Source organism: Dicentrarchus labrax, unplaced genomic scaffold, assembly GCF_905237075.1.
Source record: "Dicentrarchus labrax unplaced genomic scaffold, dlabrax2021, whole genome shotgun sequence".
NCBI classification, from domain to species: domain Eukaryota; kingdom Metazoa; phylum Chordata; class Actinopteri; family Moronidae; genus Dicentrarchus; species Dicentrarchus labrax.
This window is the reverse complement of record NW_026136714.1, coordinates 2106298-2128794: the sequence shown is the minus strand read 5'-3', so window position 1 is coordinate 2128794 and position 22497 is coordinate 2106298. Positions and strand designations below refer to the sequence as shown.

Sequence of the window (22497 nt, the reverse complement as noted above, 5' to 3'; positions counted from 1 at the left end):
GGGAATGAAAAAAAGTGTAGCCATGCATGCAGGAGTGGGAGGATCCACTCGCCTCAATCTCGATCTCAGACTTTTGCAGCGACAGGAGCACAACCAGCCAACCGTCTCTGTGACTTCCAAAGAGTTACTGCCGGGACATCTACATACACTCTCCTAATATTTTTTTGGGGGGGAGACATTTGTTGTCAAGTTTGACTTCTATTTTTTTTTTCTCGCCCTTGACTAAAGTGTTATCCCGTGAAGAGATCCCTCTCCCCGCTCTCTCCCGTCGGCTTGAGGACTAGAAGATAAAGCTTCCTCGGTCCTCTGATCCTAACAGGTGACTTTTTCCACCTTTATTGTTTGCTTTCTGTCTCTCCACGCTCCTCTGACACGTCGGGGATCTGTGTAGCCGGCTTTAGACTGCCTTTACCTTGTAACCACTGCGAGCATCACACTCCACTATATTTTTTTTTTTTTTTTTTTTTTTTTTTAGCTTTTCTTCTACTTGAGCTCATTTTGTAGTTTTCCTCCTCCGGGCTGCAGGCTGTGTGTCACAACAGCGCGGAACTCCAGTGCGCTTTCAACAGGTTTCAGCCCTCGTCCTCTCCGGCTCTTCCTCCACAGAAAGCTGAGTGTGTGTGCCGCGGGATTTTTCTCTTGCCAAGTCTGACCGTATTCTTATGGATATTGCAACAGGTCTGGTGTCGCTGGAGCGCCTCTCCGCGGGAGAACAGTCCGAGACGTGCATCATGCTGGACGGCATAAAAATTGAAGATCACCCCCTGCGATCGGGACAGGCCACGCTCGGAGTCATGCTCGGTGAGTCTTCTTTTTTTAATGCGTAAACTTCGGCTGGACTGTTATTCCTGTCTGGATGCCATTACTGTGCCTGCATGTCAACTGCTGCTTTGTTTCCTGACACCTATTGTCATTAAAAACCGGCAAAAAAAAACTTCATATTTACGCATGCAAATGGATAAAAGAGAAAACAGAGATGGTGTAGTTTTATTCTGTGATTGAAAGTCATCCTGAGCCATGCAGACATATAAAGGATCTATGAGTGATGTAATCTTTAGGCCTGACTGGAGAGAAAATATCACATTCATCCACTAAAAGCTGCATTTTTTTAAAACTGAATTAAAGGCATTAATTGGTTTTCTTTAAGCAGCCAGTGTGTAGGCCTTTAACGCTTTAGAGTTTACAGTCTTTGATTCAGGGCCTTCTCTCTTTCCTGACGGGGCCCCGGCTCTCCTCTGCCGTTTTCCAGGGACCGACTGTCATCATCCATCCGTGTGTGAAGGATGCCAGCGTCCCATCTCCGACCGCTTCTTGATGAGGGTCAACGATTCCTCATGGCACGAGGAGTGTTTGCAGTGCACCGTGTGTCAACAGCCTCTCACCACCAGCTGTTACTTCAGAGAAAGGAAACTTTACTGCAAACACGACTACCAACAGTAAGCACTCTTTTCGGGGAGGAGGGAATCTCTGTTCTCTCTTTCTCTTCTTGCATTTCTTTGCTTTGGTTGGTGTGCAGTGATTTAAAAAAAAAAGAGAGAGAGAGAGAGAGAGAGACATTGTGGTGGCTTTGGTTGTCCTGGAGGCCTTGTGTGTGTGTGTGTGTGTGTGTGTGTGTGTGTGTGTGTGTGTGTGTGTGTGTGTGTGTGTGTGTGTGTGTGTGTGTGTGTGTGTGTGTGTGTGTCTAAAATGCAGTGTGAAAAGTCACTCAGATAGTGTGAAGTGAATTTTACAATATTTAATTCATAGAAAAAATATCTGCCAGCTTGGAGCTTTGCTATAAATTAACCTGTTGGTGTTTGTTTTGTTTTGCTGAAGTTTAAGATTCATTTTCTTCCTGCAAAATTATTTTAAAATGGAAAGTAAAGAGCAGCAGGAACAAGTGGAATTAAATCTGAGCGTTTTTTTTTTTTTTTACTTGTTTAAAACAATGTGTCACAGTGGATCGGATGGAAATGTCTGCAGCAGAGAGCTCACACTGGCTGGAGGACGCTCGCATTAAGCGGCCATATATTATTGTCATATGCTCGGCTTTATTATTGTCACAGTGGCCCACGATATTTCCACATTTTGTCTGTGCGGGGACGATTGCGTTTCAAGCAAAACGGATGTGACCCCACTCAGCTCAGGCCCGAGAAACACGCAGGCGTGCAGTCTCGGGTTTTTATTCCGCTCTCTGTTCGTGTGTTTTCTGCTTACATCATGTGGCCTTTTCCCCATCAGCCGCTTCAGATGCATTAAACAAATGGAAACAAATCATTTCAGTAGGTTTCCTGATAGACTCTGAGCCCACAGCGCAGCTTACATTTATTTTTCCGATCACAACTTATACATTTATTTTGAAAATCCTCGATCTGCGTCAATATTATTGTTTTCTTAAAATCTACTTTTTGTATTTGACCGGTACAATTATATCGCGTTTTTAAATTATTATTACTATTTTATTTTAGGTTATTTTTAATTGTTCTATTTCATTTCAGGCTATTTTATTTTAGATATAGTGTTTAACCATTTAACGGTTTAATTAAATTACTATGCGCGCTTTTTATTCCATATGAGTTACACATTCTTGCAAGCTAAATACGTGGATTTGGATAATAATAGAAAATAATAAGGAGTTAATGCATTTGCGCAGGCGCGACTCACACACGCACGCAATTTAAAAAGCATTAATAATTTAATATTGAATTCCAAGTTTCACAGTTTGAAAATATGTAAAAGAATATATTGGTATTTTTATTATTTTAAAAATATGTAGTTATTTATAAGTAAAATGTGTGATTACAGCAGCACACTAATGTGATTAAATACAGATAGTACATTTAAAAATGATCTCTGACAAATTCACAGCAACACAAGAAATAAAAACAACATTATTAATATTACAGCTACTAAAAATAATAACTGTATCAATTATATATAAAGATAATAATAGGAATTGCCCCCTTGTGCTTATTGTTGATAAAGTGAATTACAATAAAGTTGTACAGTCTAAATTAGGCCTATGGCAGGAAGTAGCATGACAGCCATTAGCTGTGGAGTAAGATAAATTAGTAAATTGAATTAGTAAATTATCACATAAAAGCAGCAGAGATGGCAGATATAGTGAGGCAAATACTGAGGCTGAGCAACAGAAGTTAACAACAATGCTGAGGGTTGCTGTTTGGCCTGTGAGGACCCCGGGGTGCCCTGTGTTTCTCATCGCATGAGCGCTTTTCATGCTTGTCACTAAATTTCCAGCTTTTTGTGCACAGCCTTTTTAACAATTCTACTTCGATTACCGGGACATTATGGCTCTCTGCTAGATACCTCGCCAGCGACAAAGAGTTACATCTATTGCCATGCGTGCCATTCATCCAGCTTTGTGACAGGAGTGTAGTCGGCTGATAACAATGGAAAATTCATAGCAGTAACTATGGGATACCAGAGTCACGGCGTCACGGCTCAGAGGTGGCTGGAAGCTGAGACAGTCCGGCAGAGGGACGGATCTCTTTCTCATGCCTGCTTTAGCAGCGGCCACTTGTAGTCTCCTATTTGTTTGGTGTGTGTGTGAGGAGAGGACGACAGAGATAAACACACAGAGATAGACAAGATTATTACTATTTTGCTTCCAAATAATACTCTTTCCTGGCATTTTGTCACTGCTATGCTTTTGAAGTACCGTATTTGGTATACCACTCACCATTTCCCCCTTTTTCTCTGCTACTTTGGGCAAGTCCGATCACCCCAGCCAAACACAACAACCTGCTGGGCGACGTCCTGCTCTCGCACGCTGTTATTCATCACATCTTTTAATTCTTCACCCTCCTTCTCCCACCTTTTTTTCTCAGGTTAAAAGCTAGTTGGTGGGTCCCTCCATCACATGGACACATAGCATGTCATTTTTTTCCTTGTTTATTCCATTTGCATTGATGGGATACTTAAAGATGTAATTGGCACCTTTTTGACTTTTATGACACCCATTTAAGATGCATTTGTCAGCCCACAAACTGCTTTGGGCTGTGAGGAGAGCTCCTCGCCTTACAGAGGTCTTCGTGCCTAATTACATTCCTACAGCAACTGATTCATGCCCCGTAATCAGCTCTCACTAGCTATAATAAATCAAGGAATTGGCAAGCAGTCTTTTTTGGCACCTTTGGAACAGGTTTAAGTGCAGACGGGGGAAAACAATTGTGTACTGTGTTATTAAAACTCCCACCAACACAGTTCAACACATCCATATAGTGCAATTACAAGAATGAATTTTATTAGCCTTTATCCCATATGTTTGCCTCTGTTTGTGCCATGCTGCTGACCAGAGTTGATCGTCCCCGTCTCGATATGAAATTGTGTGCATGTGGAATATTTTTGATGGCTTAAGATTTAAGGTAAAAAAAAAATAAAAATCTAATGTACAGATGTCAGGCATATTTTCCAGAGGGGAAAATAAAATGGAATATATTCTAGAGGAGGCGAAATAGGACAATATAAAGCTGCCTTTTGCAAAAATATGTAGCACGTTTGATAAAATTGAAGGCAAATAGGCCGAGCTGTCAGTTGGACGGGGGCCATAGCCGTAGAGGAGGAACAAGCTTGAACGAGACGGGCGGTATGTAAAAGGTAGAGTGGAATTACACCACCCCGGGAGAGTTTGTTGTGCCCTGGTGTTTGGGGGTCAATTATACATCATTAGAAAGAGGGAGATCTTTTCCCCAGGGAGACCTTTCCCCTAACCGAGCAGATGCTTTGAAGGGAGCCATGTAATAAGGCCTATCGCTGACCCAAGTGTTGGACTACACCCCTGTAATGGACTGCCTTGTTAGAAACTGCCATGGGCTCCATCTACAAAACATAACATTAACTAACTCTATTATACACCATGCTGCCTGCTTTTGGGTCCTGCTGATGCATAAAAACATCGCATTCCAGAGTGGATTTTTTTTTTCCCACACTCTATTAAGTTTTACTGTCTAGCAAAATGTTATTTTTGAACGTTTCATTTGTAACTCATCCAAATACATGCAGCATGCAGAATTTTTTCCAAATTTTTGAAATTCACGTGCCAAAAGGAAATTTAGGTCACGGTAGTATGAGTAGTAGAAAAACACAGCAGTGATGAAGCCATAAAAACAGAGCTCCCAGAACCTGTCTCACCTCCCATGTATGCTGGACGATCCCCCGGTGTGCTGAGAGGTGCTTTTTAGAACTGTTTGGAGTGCCCTCCTGTGAAATTGTTGTTTTTTAATTAGCTGTGCTTGGGACGCTGCAGCAGTGTGTGCCGGATAGATGCTGACGGCTGGGTTTCTGTGTTAGCTCACAGAGTGTGTGTTTTACTCGCTCTAGGACACTCCCGCGTGGCCTGGCACTTTGTGAACACTCATATGCACACAAAAAAAAAACAGAAAAAAAAACAAACTAAGATGTACTTTGTGTTGTCAACCCAGTCGGGTACTTTTGCAGTTAATTAAAGAGCGTCCTCAGTCCAGTTAAAGCAGCTCTGATCTGTGGGTGTGCGTTCCTTTGTGCAAGACTTTCTAACTATCAGCTATACTTTCTTTTTTTCTTTTTTTTTTTAATTCTCCCTAAAAAGGATAAAAATGTGTCTTTAGCCACTGCTCTTGGGTAAATAAAAGAGGACCTCTACAGAGAGACAAATCTAATGTTAGAAACACTAAGCCGGATAATATTGCTTCAGCTTGCTGGGATTTTTAGTGCTCGGCAAGGAGCTAGCTGAAGCTGGCCCCGTTCCTCTGTAAGGAAGTATTGGGTTTTATGTCAACATGGCTCGGCCTGTCCCTGCAGCATACTAGGATGCATCATCTGTCATCTCATGGTTTGCTAGCTGCCCCCCCCCACAACCCCCTCCCAACATATTTAGACCCATTAAAGGACCTGTTGGAGTGGTATTTATTTGCATCACTAGCTACATCTTGGACTCTCTGTTTTTTGTTCTTTCCGGTTCCCACAAATAGCTCCTCGAGTGATAAATATTTGATTTAAACATATCGTTTTACATGAACTCTTGTATATATGAATAGTGCTGTTATAAATTGTACACCATCTACATCCATAAAAGCTTCCATAGTCTGCTGTTTTTATTCGCTGAAGGTTTTTTGCGATGCTGTCAGTAAATCTTAAGTACAAGCATTATTTTATGAAATCAGGTGATTTCATGAAGGTTTATATAGTAAAGGCACTTCCGGCTTGCGTTTGAGTGGGTGCAGAGTGTGTGTTTGTGTGGGAGCTATAAGCATACTTGTGTGTATGTGTATGTAGCAGCAGTTGGAACACAAAGCACTTTGCAGGACGCTATGGGAAGCCACAGAGGCTCAGCCACGGTAATGCCCATCACCACTTTAGAGGCCAGAATGGTGGCGAGGGATGTGGAAAGAGGTCTCTGTGGCTTTGTGTGGGGGAGCCGTAGCGCAGGGGAGGAGAAGGATCTGCAGAGGGATCTGCCTGGTGTGCTCACATTACACTGGATGATAGCAGAGGGGTGCAGAGGAACTCAAGCATGCAATTTGTTGGTAGCCACAATTTAACCTCATCTCCTAAAGCCGGCTGTTAGGCAGCCAGTGGGACATGTCAGTCAATCGGGAATGCTAATCAGTGACGGTGGAGAGAAAGCTCTCGGCTCGGCAACGTACTGATTTTCATTACTGGCTCCAAGTCCTCGGGCCTTCAGGTTTATTTTCACAGCATGACAAGTCTTCATAACAAAAAGGAAGGCTACCACAAACCATTAAATGCAATTTACAAATTAGATTTTGGCTAAATCTGTGAAATACTGTAATAGGCTTCTTGAAGTAGCCAGCCGAGAAATACACACACTCAGCGAATGTTTTCTATTTCAATTTGCCAGATTACATGTTTAAATCAGAAGAATGAAAAATTTTTAGTGGCTGGATTTTTGCTGGGCAGAAATGATTCATTTCAAAAATAGTTTACGGTGTGTCGGTGGAAGTGTAACATTTACAAGATTATTCTCCCACATTTTTAATTACGTTTCAGGTCTGTTTGTCTCATTTTGCTTCTGTAGTTTGCAAATAGCTCACACTTGTTTCTCCAGGCAGCCTGGTCGAACGTGCATGAGAAATTGAGACATGGCCTCTGCTGCTGGCTCGCAGTATCGCTGCTGGCCCCAACTGTGTATATGTGATCCCACTCTGGAATGTTTTTCCAACACGTAGGCTTTTCACAGATACACTAGAGAGGACTGGCATCATAGTGGCAAGTGCTGCATTCAGACTGTTGTGTGCCCAAGGCTTACTCTCACACTCACGTCACACATTCGAGCTCTACATGGGAATGGGCAGAGCAGTGTGTTTGTCTACATACACCCCAGGTTTTTGAGAGGGTGTGGGCGCATGTGTGCGTGTGTGTGTGTGTGTGTACACTTGCTTCCTCTCTCTGCTCCTTTCTTTCTTTGTCTCTAATCTGAGCTCCTTCCACTGCGTCAGATTCCTCCTCTCTGTATTTTAAAGATACATTTCAGGACTTCATCTCAGTTGCTGCATGTCTGAATTTCACCGGAGTAGATTTGTGTACAGATACGGCAAAACACGTTTCTTTGTGTTTTTTTTTTTTTTTTTTTAGCCCTTTTAATCTTCATCAAATGAGATTAGCCCCCAAATACCGGTATTCCTGCCCAAAGTGACTGACAGAGATTTGCACTTTTATCATTAAGTGTGACACTAAGCTGGTCGGAGCTTTGTCTTGAATGGAGGGTCTGACGGAAACGGGGGCTCCTAATCCTTTTATTTGTGTCAGGCCCAGAAAGGGGGAAGAATGGGGCCGGGGTGGGATGGGGCTGCAGAATGCCACGGCCCTTAGTCCCCTCCAGACCCGGCCTCCACAGCCAAGTGAGCATGAGACTCATCTTATGTGGTCTATGCACTCAAGCGGACGCATACACACTCATGCGCACACAGGCGAACATTTGTGCATCTACAGTATGTTAAAATGTTTGCTCAAGCACATGCACACAATCACAAATACGGCCGGCTCATGTACACGTGCATATGTTCACCCACTCCTGCACCCAGTCACAGATTCACACAGACATGCACAGTCACTGTAGAGCGTGTACCTGCTCGCAGCAGAGCATGCGTCTGTCTATGAGTGCATGGACTGCAGTAGCAGGAGGTTCAGTCTAGGATGAGATTAATAAAGTTTGCCGGTTCCCTGGTCGAGGTCCAACGCTAGGCTTTTGTCTGGGGCTCACATCGGGTTGTGGGGCTTCAGCTCCTTTTGTGTGTGCACCCTTGTGGTAATCCATCTCCAGCGGGAGTCCCCTGGGGCACTTTATTTACTCATTCAACTGTTTGGAAGTCTGTTAGACTGCAGATCAGATGCAGTGAAACCAATGTGATTACTTTAACCAGCACTTCCAGATTCCTGCCCAGCATCTCCTCTCACCCTGAGCTGGTGTGCTCTGCAGGTGGGAGGGAAGGTCCACACTGACTCATCCCTCTCTGTCTGCCCTGTTTACCAGCCTGGTGCGAGGGCCTTTCCAATATTCTCTGTTATGAAAATTCTGCATTAGGTATTGAACCTCCTGCGCCCACACACTGTAGAGCTGGCTTGATTCTTTTATTATCCTTGTGTATTTGAGTTTATTTTCTCCCTTGCATCTCAAAAATACAAGTTCCAAAACTGGTGGCTGGCACTTGTCAGGCCTCTTTCTCAGTAGATCATAACTCAGAACCATAGCAAGTGTGGTGTCGCAGTGTAAAAACATCTATGTTTTATTGCAAACAATGAGATGGATTTGGTTATCCATCCATCAACATAAACCCAGAGCTATGTATTTGGGGCTAACCCCCGTGTTAAACCGTTGCAGGCTGTCAGGCTCTCTGAATTTACTCTCCGTCTCTTCCCCTGGTGCGGCTGGGGAGTATGGTTGAAATCAGCTGCCAGGACCAGCATCCACAGCGAGAGCTCCCTTAACTCGCTGTTTAGAACCAGCCGCTGATTGGTGATGGCTGTCTTGGCAAGAAAAATAACCCCCGTATGAAAACAGTGCAGATTGGGTTTCTACGCGTCTGACTCACTCCCGTCCTCTCTGACCGGCCCCCCCACGGCAAGCCAGCATGATTTGTGCATGAGGTCCCGTGACCCATGGAAGCTTCAAAAAGCAGCGAGGGGAAATATTTGGATGATCCTGATGGGGGAGTGGAGACGTGGGAGGGAGGCAGAGATGATGGGGGCTTTGGTAAGAGCGGGGCTGAGCGGTGTAAGGCAATGCAGATGTGGAGAATCTGCAGTGCAGCCACGATGACAGGGGAGTGTGTGCAGAGAAGATGACTGCCCGTCTTGGACACTTACCCCCGGTGTCCCTAAGGACAGCTGTAACACAGACGTCATGTTCTGCATAAAAAGGTAGCAAACAGTAGAAGAAACTGTGCACTGGGGGGGTTGCAAAGAGTTGCAATAGAAGAGGCATTTTATCATCAGGTACCATGCCATGATACTGATCGTCTGTACCTCACCCCCCTGCTGTACACCCCCGATCCCTTCTCCTCTCCCTTTACCTTTCCTCTGCTGGCTGGATATTAATATTTCCCAGAAAGCTGCTACAATACGTCTTCTCGGGAAATTCCACGACTCCTGAACGCTGCAAAATGATCTGGTGTCTATGAAAGGGATGGATAAGGGGATGAAACATAAAGATTTTTCAAAGTGTTTTTTGTGCAAATGTGATTTCATAGTGCTCTCTGGATGGAGATTTCTATTCGGTTGCTTTGATAAGAAAAATGTGTTGCTGCAGGTGAAGGCTGAGTTGTTTGCTCTATTCATCTAAATTTTCTTCTCTTGCTGATAGTATCGTTTGATTCAACCTCATGGCCTCATAGCACATTATTTATGCACAGAATCTGCCTCTGGGGCTAGTTCAATGGAAACCCCACCGAACAGAAATAGCTGTAGTAGGCTGAGGCTTGATGCAAACCCAAACTCAGCATTTAAAGAAGCAAAGCTGCGGTCTGAGGCTACCCCAATCATTCTTTGGCCCCTACGCTTGTCGCTGCCTCCTCCTGAGAGTGGGTGGGTTGACTGACCCCCAGGGTGTCTGTCTGCCTTAACGCTGGCCCTGCAGGCCCAGCCTCACAGGGGAGCGCCAGCCCCAGGCCAGAGTTGGGCTCTGAAACCAGAGCTCCAAAGTTGTGTTGTGATCCCAGCTGGAGAGACAGCTCTGGCTCTGAGCGGAGCCCTCTCGCAGCGTGCAGCCGGGGTCACCAGTGGCCTCTCAGCCTTCATCACTCCGCCGTGCTTCTGCGCAGCACCGACTAGAACTGCATTATTTATTGACCAGCAGTCTTGGGTTCTTCTAAGACTCGCAACAAATATCAGAGAACTGAAGTTTTGATGAGGTCATGTTATCAATTACATCTGGCTTGGGAGGTTAAACTACACAAAATGTTGGTTCTGCCTAAGCAATTTTCTAGACGAATGTTTCACATGACTTGTACTGTCAGTAATAGCACTCATAGCACTGAGAGCGTCATCTGTTATGTCTATGTTTGACGGTCTCACTTTTACACTTTAATCTGTAACGTAACCAGAAAATCTGGTTTTAGGAAAAATGCCACTTTGAGTGTTTGTGGTGTGAATGTGTCTTCATGTCTGCGCTTTTGTAGTTTCTCCATACAGCATGTTTATCTCATGGTATCTTATAGGTTCCAGCTTTGCTTTGCATTTAATTGTGTTTTTTTTTTTTTGCATTCCTGTGTGAATGTGCTTGCGTGTGCCTAGCCATGTGTGTGTGTGTGTGTGTGTGTATGTAGCGTGCCCGCTTGCGTGTGTGTAGTGGGGTCTGTCGCCCGGCCAAGCGTTGGACATGCTGTTGGCAGGCGACACAGTCTGTGGATTCTCCTCTCGGTCGTGCTGCTCGGGAGGCAGAAAGCGGTGCGTGCCACCCAAACCACCAGCCACCCCCCCTCCCCCCTCCATCATCAGCCGACCGGCCCTCTCCCTGCTCTCCGTGCTCTCCTTTTCCTGGGCCCCAGAGCCTGGGCTGTGGCCTGTGGATGAGTGCTACATCCTGGCTGTCAGCACAGGGGTTAGCTGGGGATTGGCCTGTGGTGGAAGTGCAGTATCAGGCCCTGTCTGTCAGCTCCTCGTTCCACTTCCTCCCGCCCCTCAGCGCAGGCTGTAGTCAGTGGCACAAACATACGGCGAGCTGTGACTGACTCAGATCTCTGACTTGAAAATGAAAGGATCACCCTCAGAATAGGCATATTCATAGCCATGCCAATGAAAAGGGGCTGTTAAAAACCCTTAAGTGCTCGGGTGTTGTGTTTTTAAACAGACCGCGAAAGCTTTGACAGATGGTTTACTATTTCACCCAGTATTTCATTTCAGGTACTTTTAACTGTCACTTTCTGACTTCCGAGCAACAACCACTCACCCGCAGCGTGTATTTGCATACAGTTACGGCTCCCTTGCAACCCCTTTTCTTTGGACAGACCCCTTCCTATTTATTAGGGTGATAAACGTTTGCAAAATGTCACTCAAGATATTTTATTTTATAACTTATGGGTCGTATATTTTCTGCCGGGATTCTGATTTTGAGCTTTTACATGAAGCCATACCTCCACTCTGTCTGTGGATGCAGGTACATACATGCTTACACACACATGGACACACATCTGTACCGCACATGGTCGCAGACAGGCCTACACATGTCGGAGGATTTGCGACTATAATCAGATTAATTGGTCCATCTCTCCTTGGAAACATCACATATACACATGAAGGCCTCTGGTAGCTTTCAGCTGGATGCTGCTAACACTAACCAGAGGCCAGGCAGCAGGCGCAAGGTCGGCAGGGTCACAGCATGCTCTCTGGCATCAGCATCTCTTTATGGCTTACATGTTTGAAAAATTATTACAGCCTCGTTCTGTCTGACAGAGAAGGAATTTCTATCTGCTCCTCTTGAGAGTTCCGGCTTATTTAAGCTGCACTTTCTTTTAGTTCAATTTGCCACAGAGACACTTTTTTCTGCCCACAACATAAACATGAAAGTTGGTGTTGCTTGGCAGAAGCCTCGGCCTCTTCAAAGACAGCGGCAAAACACGCTTGGCCTTTGCGATGAATATTATAAGTACATTAACCATAATCCTTATTAAGATTCTCTAAACTTCATGCAGGTTCAGTGCCTCAGTACGCAGCGTATGTTTTTCTTATTGCCCACAAGTATGTCTATGTGAGAGACTATCTACACACATGCTGCCATTCATGATTTTATTATAGGTTTTAGCCTCACCACAACTTATACATAGGAATGAGTAATGCTGCCTGTCTTTCTTTTCTCCTTTTCAAATTGTCATAATAACTACAGCAACTTCTGTTTGCATGTATTTTGGTAATTACTATGTGTTTAGGGCAGCTGAAGAGTCTTCATTAGTGGCAGTAAACAGTGTTAAGGGCCACGTCATGGTGCATCTGTGATTTACAGCCAGGGCTACTTGTACCCTGGGGGGGTCGTGAAAAGAATTGTGGAGTAGCTCAAGTAATTTGATAACAGAAATAGAATAGAGACAAATATCCGTATATTGATCAGCTTGAAATTCTTTCTTTTGGGGCAGCAGTTTATTTTTTCAACACATACGCCGGGACAAAAGCAGTTTTATTTCCTCTGCCGTCCACAGATTTTTTTTCATTTTCATTTTCATTCAAGAACGTTGTACATTTTTGGAAAGGTAAAGTTTGTACTTTAGGGCATTGATGTACAAAGGAAAATAATATATAAAAACTAGCTGCAGAAAAGATAAAAATGTATGTAAATGTGTTTGTAATAATTGTTAGCTAATAGGTAATAAATAGGCTTTATAAGGGGCTTATTAACATGAATAAATGTTAATAAGACTATAGTAGTGTTACTAATAGTATCATAAGCTTGTTTAATGTAACATTAATAAAATAAAAAAATGTTTGTAATATCATTATAAACACGTTTATTGAATCTTAAGATTTCTACATATTTAATCATGCACTTATTAACAGTTAGCTATGCTTTTTGGAGGCACCGGGTCTAAAGTGAGAACACTGCTTATTAAGGTTAATAAATCCATTCTTATACACTTATCAAAAGTTAACTATGCTTTTTGCATTAACAACTTTCTATAAGCGATTATAAATGTCTTACACTAACAATAAACATATTTATTATGCTGTAATTAACACTTATTAATATATATTATGTCAATAAGCATCTTATAAGGTCGTTATTACCTATGATCTATAAATTAATATAAAGTGTTACTGTAATTGATAAATGGCTGAAACGTCCAGTGTCTGCTACTCCAAGTTGTAGTACAAACAAAAATGTTATATTGTAACATCCACAATTATTAATAGTTGAATAATATCCAGGTTAAAAACAATCCAAATGAGCCCATTTAGAACCTGATGTCAATGAAAGGGCACTCTAGTTTGTCTTACAGGGCTGTGCGAGTGCGTCTTTGGGAACCACTGGTTTAAGGGGTAGAAATATGATATTTATACACCAACTTCCTCCCAAAAAGTAATGGTCGGAGAATGGTTGTATGAATTTTGTTTAGTGTCGTTTATTTCTATCCATCTCCAAATTTCCAAATAGCAGTGGGATGTGGTTTACCAAATCAGAAAAATTCTGATAGTGTTAGGTAAGCTGTCGATCCCAAAAAAAGACCAAATTAACCTTACATAAACATACTTCCTTGTGATTGTCCAAATATTCTGTCCGCCTGCTCTGCCTCATGTGGTAAACCCCGCACTGCTGGCACTTAAAATGAGCGAAACAACCCATAAAAACGTATTTTGCAAATGCTGTTTCACCCAGCTCTGGTTTTTTCACACATTCTGCCGCTAATAAGCTCTGACACACCCTAAACAACCAACCTCTCAAAGAGTACATCTAGTGTGGAGCGGCGGTTTGGTGTCCAGGGGAAGCCTGTGGTTCTGGAGCCAGAGAAGGAGTCGTGCCCTGCCGTCCCACAGAGATGACAGGAAGATAAGAAAGAGAAGTGGCCTCTTCGCACAAAAACATCCCACCAGGAACTAACCTAACCTGGGGGAGATGTGGAGGGCTTCAAGACTCATGTCAAAACCTATCCTTACAGGAAGAAAATACACAGAAAAAGACATTGTTTCTAGGAATGTTATCCATCCAGTAGCCATCAGAATCCACTGTAAGATGTTCTTGCGGTATCACAAATATCCATATCAAGTTAATACTACAACAGCATGCCTCTGTATGTCACAACTTTGGCTTTGTGACATGGCTTCTCCTAACCAACAGCCACAGAAATAAAGGAGGTGGGGAGGGGGGCTAAGTGCAAGCGACAGACTCTTGGCAGACACAGCCCCTGCAGTTACAGTATAACTTAGAAAAGCGCTTATAGTTTGCAATATTTGAGAAGGCGAAGTGAAAAGGTAGCCATTTCTCCCAGACGATGCGTAATGAGGGAACCGTAGGGAAGGAGAAACAGCGAGCGGTTTGTGGAAGCTTCACTAACACAGGGATCAGCAGCATTAAAAGAGATTTACACCCCCAGCTCTTAAACAGTTTTCTTTTGCTCAATGGTTCCTCTTTTACAGATATTTCAAGGAAGTAATAAACTGCAGTGACAAGCGCTCGAGTGGCTTTGAAACATCCCTCATGGGCACCAGAGCTCAATCACTTCTATCACAGTGCTTTGGCTCTGGAGCATTATTTCTGTAGAAGATTATTTGGCCTCACCTGGATATTATGACCAGCTTGTTGTTGTTTATATCAAAGAAATGTTGCATAACTAACCATAATGCATCAAGCCCTACGTTCTCCCCAAGGGTAAACCGGTTCAACATTTATCTCGTTGCGAGTTTGCCGTGCGGTTTACAGACTGTTTTTCCTGACGGTTAAGTTCTTTTGAAGCTGTCTGCATGGTCCAGAATGAGGCCCTGCACAGTGTAAGATGTCATACTCCCACTGTGCTGACCAACATGCTCTGTGGGCCTTGATGTGCCCATAACATTTAATGGTACTTTGGCAAATGCTAATGGAAACTCTTACTTTGCTAGCAATCACGTTTCATTCCCTTCTCTCTGGTTGCTCTTTTTTTATTTACCATAATTATTCATTTGCCTCTTTGATATACTTAAGTATGAACCCATGGCTGAGACAGAAGAGTGGAAAGAATATGCATTATCTGCTAATTATTAAGATTAAGGGTGGGATAGATAAACCAGAACGAAAGGGAACATTTGTCTTGAGTAAGGCACGGTTCCCCGCGTTCTGCTACCCCACAGCATGGATGTTTGTCTCGCTGGGATAGCAGAACATCACAGAGTGTCCCCTTGGATGTGGAGCTGGGACCAGGGTTGGCGAGGCACTCAGGAGGAGGAGGGGGAGGAGGAGGAGAGGGGTAGGTCATGTCGTGGCACGTACACGTCTCAGTGTGGGATGAGGAAACATCTCGACCTCGTACAGGTTCAAGAAGAAACAGCCTGCTTCTGATTAGTCACTCTGATCCACAGTGATAAACAATTCCTGTGGTCTCCTGCTCACAGAAACATCACTGGCAACGGATGAGTGTTTGCGGGTGGTTTGTGTGTTTGTATGTATGCTCAGACATGCAGGGTTTGAGTGTGTGAGTGTGTGCTTTTTGTGTGTGTGAGAATATTTCCAAAAATACAATCTAAATGATCAGTATTTTAACAAAAATAGCATGAATTCTGATTTATCTGGTCGGATATGGTTATATTTGTACAAGCTTGAAACGGAATAATGTGATGTTCTTATGGTCTACATCAGAGTTGTAATTTGCAATCCAAAACAGGAGGGTTTGTGGTGATTTTATTAACTATAGTAAGATAGTCACATGTTTAAATAGCAGAGTAGATTAAATAAAGACATGCATGATGCCAAATCTATAGCCCACAACAGTCCAAAATCATAACCAGAGGGTGATGGAGGAGTTTCAGAACATTTCGCTCACAGAGTCTGTTGTCCTCTTTGCCCTTGCTGGTAACTGGCGAGTTTATCTGTTGCTGCACTTCCGCGCAGATGCCTGGCATCGAGCCTCAAGGTGATAAAAACGTCTTCAGGAGGTAAGTGTTTATGGTGAGGATCCATAAGGTTAGCAGGATCAAAGCTCTGTTGAAAGGACATTAAGCAAAGAACCAGGAATAATAAACAAAACAGCCAGTTAGTCATACAATCAGATTTATGACATCTAGAAACCATGTCAGGGAGAGGCAGATTTCTGTCACGATGTTCTTTATTGCTGTAAAAAAAAAAAAACAGCCTCCAAATCCCCAAAAAACAGGCCAAGTAAGTAAAAAGAACAATAGCAGGGAGGAAGGGTGGGAAGCATTTGAGATTTAACACCACAAATATACAGTGGATCTTTTTCTGGCACTTTATATTGCTCTTGTGTTATTTTCTCTTTCTCGTGGAGGATTGAAATAAGACGCTGATTGGACGAAAATCGTGTTTGACTTTTCCATTCTCTCTGAATTTCTGGGTTTGTGGGGAAAATGCTCAGCGGCCCCGTGTCTGTCTCACAAGGAAAAGTATTTTAGCATCAGACAAGAGCCTTGTGTATGGCTCAGCTTGGGTTCTCTCTGGCGCTCGTCGAACCGGGAACGGCTGATTGAGTTGACTGTTTTAGCTGGGTATGTTCGCAAATGCCCCCAGAATCCCCCACCCCGACCCACACTGCAGAGCCAGATTACACAGAGGGCAACGTTAATAAATACATTTCACGTTTTAGACCTTAGGGGAGTTCAATCATTTATCTGTTTTTGTTTTCTTAAGCTTTTTAAATCAGATTTTAGGACTTTGGCAGCTTTATGAGCATTTCCACAGTGGTCAGACATGTTCTCTCTGTGTAGCCTGTAGGAGTCCTGCAGGAGTGGGAGTGGTGTACCACCCGAGCCTGCCATTCCCGTCCTCTCCAGTCATTTGCTTGAGGCTACAGCTTTAAGTGGGAATTATTACTTGGGAGATAAGTATGGAGATAAGGCGGTCCTTTCCTGCAAGATATATGAGGTGTCTGGACACTGGGAGAGGTGCACCTGACCTGGAAATGAATGGTGCGAAGGTACAAGTGCAGCACATGAACCTCCTTTTTCATTTCAAGTATCGGCCCAGATCATCACACAGATATGACAAGGTGAAGACAGTTGTAGTTTGGGGGGATTATGCGGTACAGGTTAAAACATCAGTACTTTGTGCATTGTAGCACTCAAGCTCCGAGGGACTGTACGAAAATTAGTTGAACCTTAAGTTTCACTTTCGCTCTCATAGGCGTACAAATACATTATCTGGACCCTCCCCTTGACTCAGAAAAAACTGCAGCCCTCTCCCTGTAATATATCAAAATAATGTAACAGCATTGGTACAACACGATTCAACATTAATAATAAAAAAAAAATTAAGCTGGTGTGCCATAACCTTAACATTTAACCTCAATGTATTCATTTTCTTAATAATCAATCTGCAAGAGAACATAAAATATCAAATTAAATATTAAAAGAGAAAAAGAGAACTAACTAACTAAAGATAACATATATGTAACCCTGATGCAGTTCTGGGTTAATTTTACCCAGCACCAAAGGGTAGAAAAGCAACCAACAGAGGGCTTGTTTTGATCCAGTAATCCAGCAGTAATATAAACATAACACCAACACTGGGTCAAGACACCCCACTGGTACTGGGTCAAGTTAACCCAGTATTGCATCTGTGCTATATCGATCGCACACTGGGTACATTTTTAACCCAGCCCGTGCAGGTAGACAAATACACAAGGAAGGAACTGTACATGTTTTTGTTTCTAGAAAAGGAAACTGATTAGTTTGCTGCTTCACTAAGGTGTGTGGGAGAAACATTCCTCCTGCTTGGTATGTTAATTCACAGCTCCGGGGCCTGTACCAGCCGTCGTTCTTTGAAGTACCTTCTTGCGTTGCCTTCTCCCCATCAAGTGAACTTGTGGCCTCTGAGCATTTATATTTATTAGACAATCCCTCACATGTAAAAGATGATAAAGTTGACACGTTACAGGCAGTTGACGCTTTCACACATTGAGGAGAACGCTTTGTTAAACACCCCAACAAATTTGAGCTGTACATTTGATGACACATGCCAAAGGAGTTTGCTCATTGGAGGGCTGCCAAAACACTAAAAAAGAGGCCAGACCAGATCATTATGATCTTATAGTGTCAGTAAAGCAAAGTACCAACAGGATCATTTTAGATTTGCCTGTATCACTCTCTCGGTTTGTAACAGTGTGTGTGCATTGATTCATTTTTAAAACTTGCTGTGTTTCACTGTGCTGCACATTTCTGCTGGTTAGCTACCTGGAACATTTCCTCTCATCTGCCAGAACTGCTTTTTTTTTTTTTCTTCTTCTTCTTCTTCTCCTCTAAAGCTCTCTACTAAGAATCATTGTCAGGCAGCCAGCTAATGTCCAAGAAGGTCACCCGCTGTTATGATTGAAGCGAGCACTGGTGGTTTGACCCACCGCACAAAGAGTTATAGGTGGCCGGTCAGCTTGTCAGTCAGGTTGGGTGGTTTTTTAATCATTTCATCTTTGCTGGGGGGCTCTCCTGAGACCCCTGCAACGTTTAGCAGTCTGCGGCTCAGGACCCCGGGGCTCGTCTAAGCCCTGCCTGTATCCGTGCTGCCATTATTAGCTCTGCTCTCCAGAGCACACCGCTCATCTCTCCCCTGAGAGGGCGGCTGAGAAATGAAGCGCACTAGCTGGGCGCGGCAGCGGAGGGCCAATAGCCCGACATGGAACAGTAATTACTCCATTGATATTCCTCACACAATAACACTGTCATCTCTCATTTGCATAACCTCGCTCGGCTCGCCACAGCAGATGAATGCATATGATCTTGTCAAGAGGCTGCAGGAGTTTCGATGGCATATGAGTGGAAGGGTTTTTCACCTCCTTCTAGGTGCCAGTTTTGTTTCAAACACACGGGATAAACTGTTTGATTATGATTAAGTTAGCAGAATGAAAGAGGAAACCACCTTTCAACTGTTCTAGATACACACAGCTCTCTGGCTCAGCTGTCTTTGTGGTATTAGAACATAAACAACAAAATGGAGAGAGGAGGCTGTGGTGTATCAGGTTTGTAACAGTGTGTGTGCATGTGCCTGAGAGAATGAGAGTGTGTTGAGGGGGTGGGGTGTCAGTGGATGTCATAGGGCCCTGTCTCAGTCCTTGGTTAATGGCCATTGGTCATAGGCTGTCTACCCTTTATTTCTTTTGCTCTCCTGCTCTATCCTTCCAGGTCTCCCACTGGAGCAGCGCCCTCAGGCACCGCATCATTTATTGCTGTCAGGAGTCACAGGGGAGAGGAGGGGGAGCGAGGGGGGGAAGAGAAGTGTGAGGGGGGGGAGTGCAGTAGGAGGGGGAGACAGAGAGAAGATGTGCTGCAGAGAGAAGCCAATGGAGGCGATGGGGAGAGGCAGGCACGCTAGACTGTCAAATCTCAGCCGTTGAATATTTAATGGAGCCTGGAGTGTTTATTTAGTTAGCCTGTCGATTTTTACCGCTCTGTCAATAGCGGCTCCCGTGTAGCCTGCTGATGATCTTTAGTGTCTCTTCCCCCAGGAGAGGCCAGGCACTAAATGCAATTATGGATTTTCCTGCACCGCAATGTGTTTGATATTTTTACTGATCTAATTTGCAATCTGGTAGTTTATTGTTTGGCATTTTAGTGGCGCTCAAGTGGCGAGGCAAATTTGATTTCCCCTCATAATTCTTTATAACTTCATTAATGCTGTTAGCACATTGGCACAGATCTTAAATAAAGCTAGAGAATCATTGCATGGATGAATGCATTCCTCATTTTATTGTCTCCATGCCCCATTCTTTTTACTGATTCTGGTTCTAATTAAAAATCATCCTAGTGGTGTACTGTCTTTGTGAAATATGAAATCATAATCGGATTTGAATGGCTCCCTTCACAGAGGCATGCGTATTCAGCCATACACTCAGATCTGTTGTGGGCAGAGCGAAACAGAATCAAAACAACTTTCTTTCAGTGGCATTCAGCGGCTTCGGAGACAAATGAGGGTATTAGTAGCAGAGCAACAAAAGTAACAGAGGCAAAATAATGTGGGTGATTGTCTCCGAGAGAGACAGCGTGGTTCCACGTGTTTCTGCAGAGCCGTAGGATTTCTAGCCCTATGACGGATGTGTTAGTTAGAGGGGCAGCATTAGCTGTAATGCTGTTAGCATGTAGCCGTGTGAGTGATGTGCTAGTTAGATGCCCAGCAGTAGAGCTAATGGTGTTAGCGTGTTGAGCCTTCAGAGGGATGCAATCGGTTAGGCTGTGATGGATGAGTGTCGTGCCGCAGAGGCCTGCAAGCCTCCTCATTCGCCAGGCTGTCAGCTTCTTAAGTGGACGTGCACAATTAGTGCCGAAATCAGAGACTGCTTAATCTGATGGTAGGCTTAACATTCAGTAGGAAAAATGGCTCATCTAGCCGGTGGTGAGTGAATGATGGCCGCTGTAAAAAGAAGAGTCAAAGCGGTGTAAGAGAGAAGGGGCTGATACACATCTCTCTCATTCAGTGTTCCAGCAAATGTACAGTAAGTAGTACATGATGCTGGGGCTTGGTCTTGGTTGAGAAAGCATTCATAGAGAGGAGCTTTATTTCTAAGAACTTTATCCCACAACACGACTTCCTCTCTATTTCAGATTAAAATTAAATTACCCTTAAAAGTTCTTTGAAAGGATTGAATGGGCTGTCATCACTGCACTTCTTTTGGCGTTGAATGACAGACAGGCGCTGTCATGTGTCACAGAAAGCAGAATACACATTCCACTTCAGGGGTAATGAACAGGGCATGTCCCAGACTCAGGCAGAGAGCATATATAACATATTCACGCATCATCGAGTTTTCTAAACAAACAGAGGAAATTTCAAAGGCTCAGGTACTGTGGCCTCAGTGATCTACAACAAAACCTGTTCCCGTCTGCCCCGGCGCTATGCACAGACACATAGCTGTCATTACTGGCCAGATTATCGGCTAGACTCGGCTGTTGCTGCGATGAGTGCAAACCACAAATTACATTGTTGTGTGTCACATTCGCTCTGCCTTGATGTAACGGTATATTGACGTCTTAAGAAGTAATCTGTTTAGAAATTTGTTCAAGATTATTGAATTGGTTATTTATGTATTTTTCATTCAAGTTTTTTCTTTATTACTCTTCAATCAATTAACTAATTACTTTGGTGCTTTTCCAAATGATGTACAAATAAGTTCTTGGAATTTATATGATGAGAAACACGAGGATTTATTTGTTGAGTATTTGAAAGTTTTTGGATAACCTCTATAAGATAAAAGATTTTATTTACAGTAGAAGCCTTCCGTACACATTCAACTCTGCTCTCTACCAGCTATAAATTATGGGAATCTTAATTCACACTATTAATTTTTCTGATGATTCACTCAGAAAAGATCTCTATGAAGCTCTCTGCAGTGTAACCATTTGCACTTTACAGCAGCAAACATATTGCTTGTATTTGCAGTAACCCCTGCAGTTGTTACTGCGAAGGCCCAGTTGGAACACAAACCTTTATTTTGTAAAACATTTTCCAGACAGCAAAGATCCCCTCTCTAATTGAGGACTGTCATCAAATCAGCAGCAACTTTTTTGCCCTCACCCTCTTGCATCACTTGTGGTTTCAGAAGAACACAAGCGCTCTCGGCCAAATCTCAGTGGTATGAGCTGAGACGAGAGATGTTTGTTCTCCGGGCCGTGTATAAAATTCATTGTCCTTATCAGCTGAGATTAGAGGGGGAGCGAGGCCGAGGAGGATTTCTCTCCGAGCGGGAAATGTCATTTCTCTGTAATAGTTTATGATTCATCTCTCCACCTTTGACTAAATAATGAGGGATGACAATTAGAGCGGGCCATGGGAGTAGGAATCAAAGGGCTGAGATTCCCCTTGGCAGAGTCAGGCCTGTCTGAGTGTGCTCCCAGCAAACTGGATCCAGATGTCGGGGTCTGTGTTGCTGCTGCTGCTGCCACAGCCGCACAACAGGGTCTTTCTGCCAGCCAGCCGGCCACTCAGCCAGCCAGCCAGCCAGCCAGCCAATCTCTAAACCTCCATGCTTGCAAACATGACAGGAGACTCTCCCGGTGAGAGCCTGGGACAGAGGCCCCCCGCTTCAAATAAAAGAATTCCAGCTCGCGGCCCTCACAGAGCCAAGGGCTGCGAAGTATCATTTCTTTGCGTGCTGTGATTTATCTAACCTTCAGTTTGTGTCTCTATCCCCTCTTTGTCTTCCCTCTGCCTTTAGTTTGTGGCTCTTTCTGCTTACTGTGTATGCGGGTTGGCAAAGAAATGTTATGGATGTAAATAGGCTTTCAGCAGGTGTAATATATTTGTGGATTGGCATGAAAATGCTGCAAGAGTGCCAACAGATGTTAAAGTGATTTATTTATTTGTTCTTTAATTATCATCCAACTTTTCTTCAGCAGCCCCATAGATCTCTGGTGGTTTGATGTGTCTGTTGGTAGAGAGGATGAGGG

The 22497-nt window shown here is 43.6% G+C and overlaps 1 protein-coding gene across 2 annotated transcripts in view; it reads left to right on the top strand.

The window, feature by feature from the left end:
• Positions 1 to 22497, top strand: part of lmx1bb (LIM homeobox transcription factor 1, beta b) — a 45714-nt gene continuing 23217 nt past the window's right edge. The window contains exons 1-3 of one of the 2 annotated variants that reach the window (XM_051422044.1): positions 1 to 319; positions 679 to 801; positions 1187 to 1436. In XM_051422044.1, the coding sequence (XP_051278004.1) occupies positions 732 to 801; positions 1187 to 1436 (320 nt within the window). In that variant the 5' untranslated portion in view covers positions 1 to 319; positions 679 to 731. The other variant, XM_051422043.1, reaches the window with a different exon arrangement.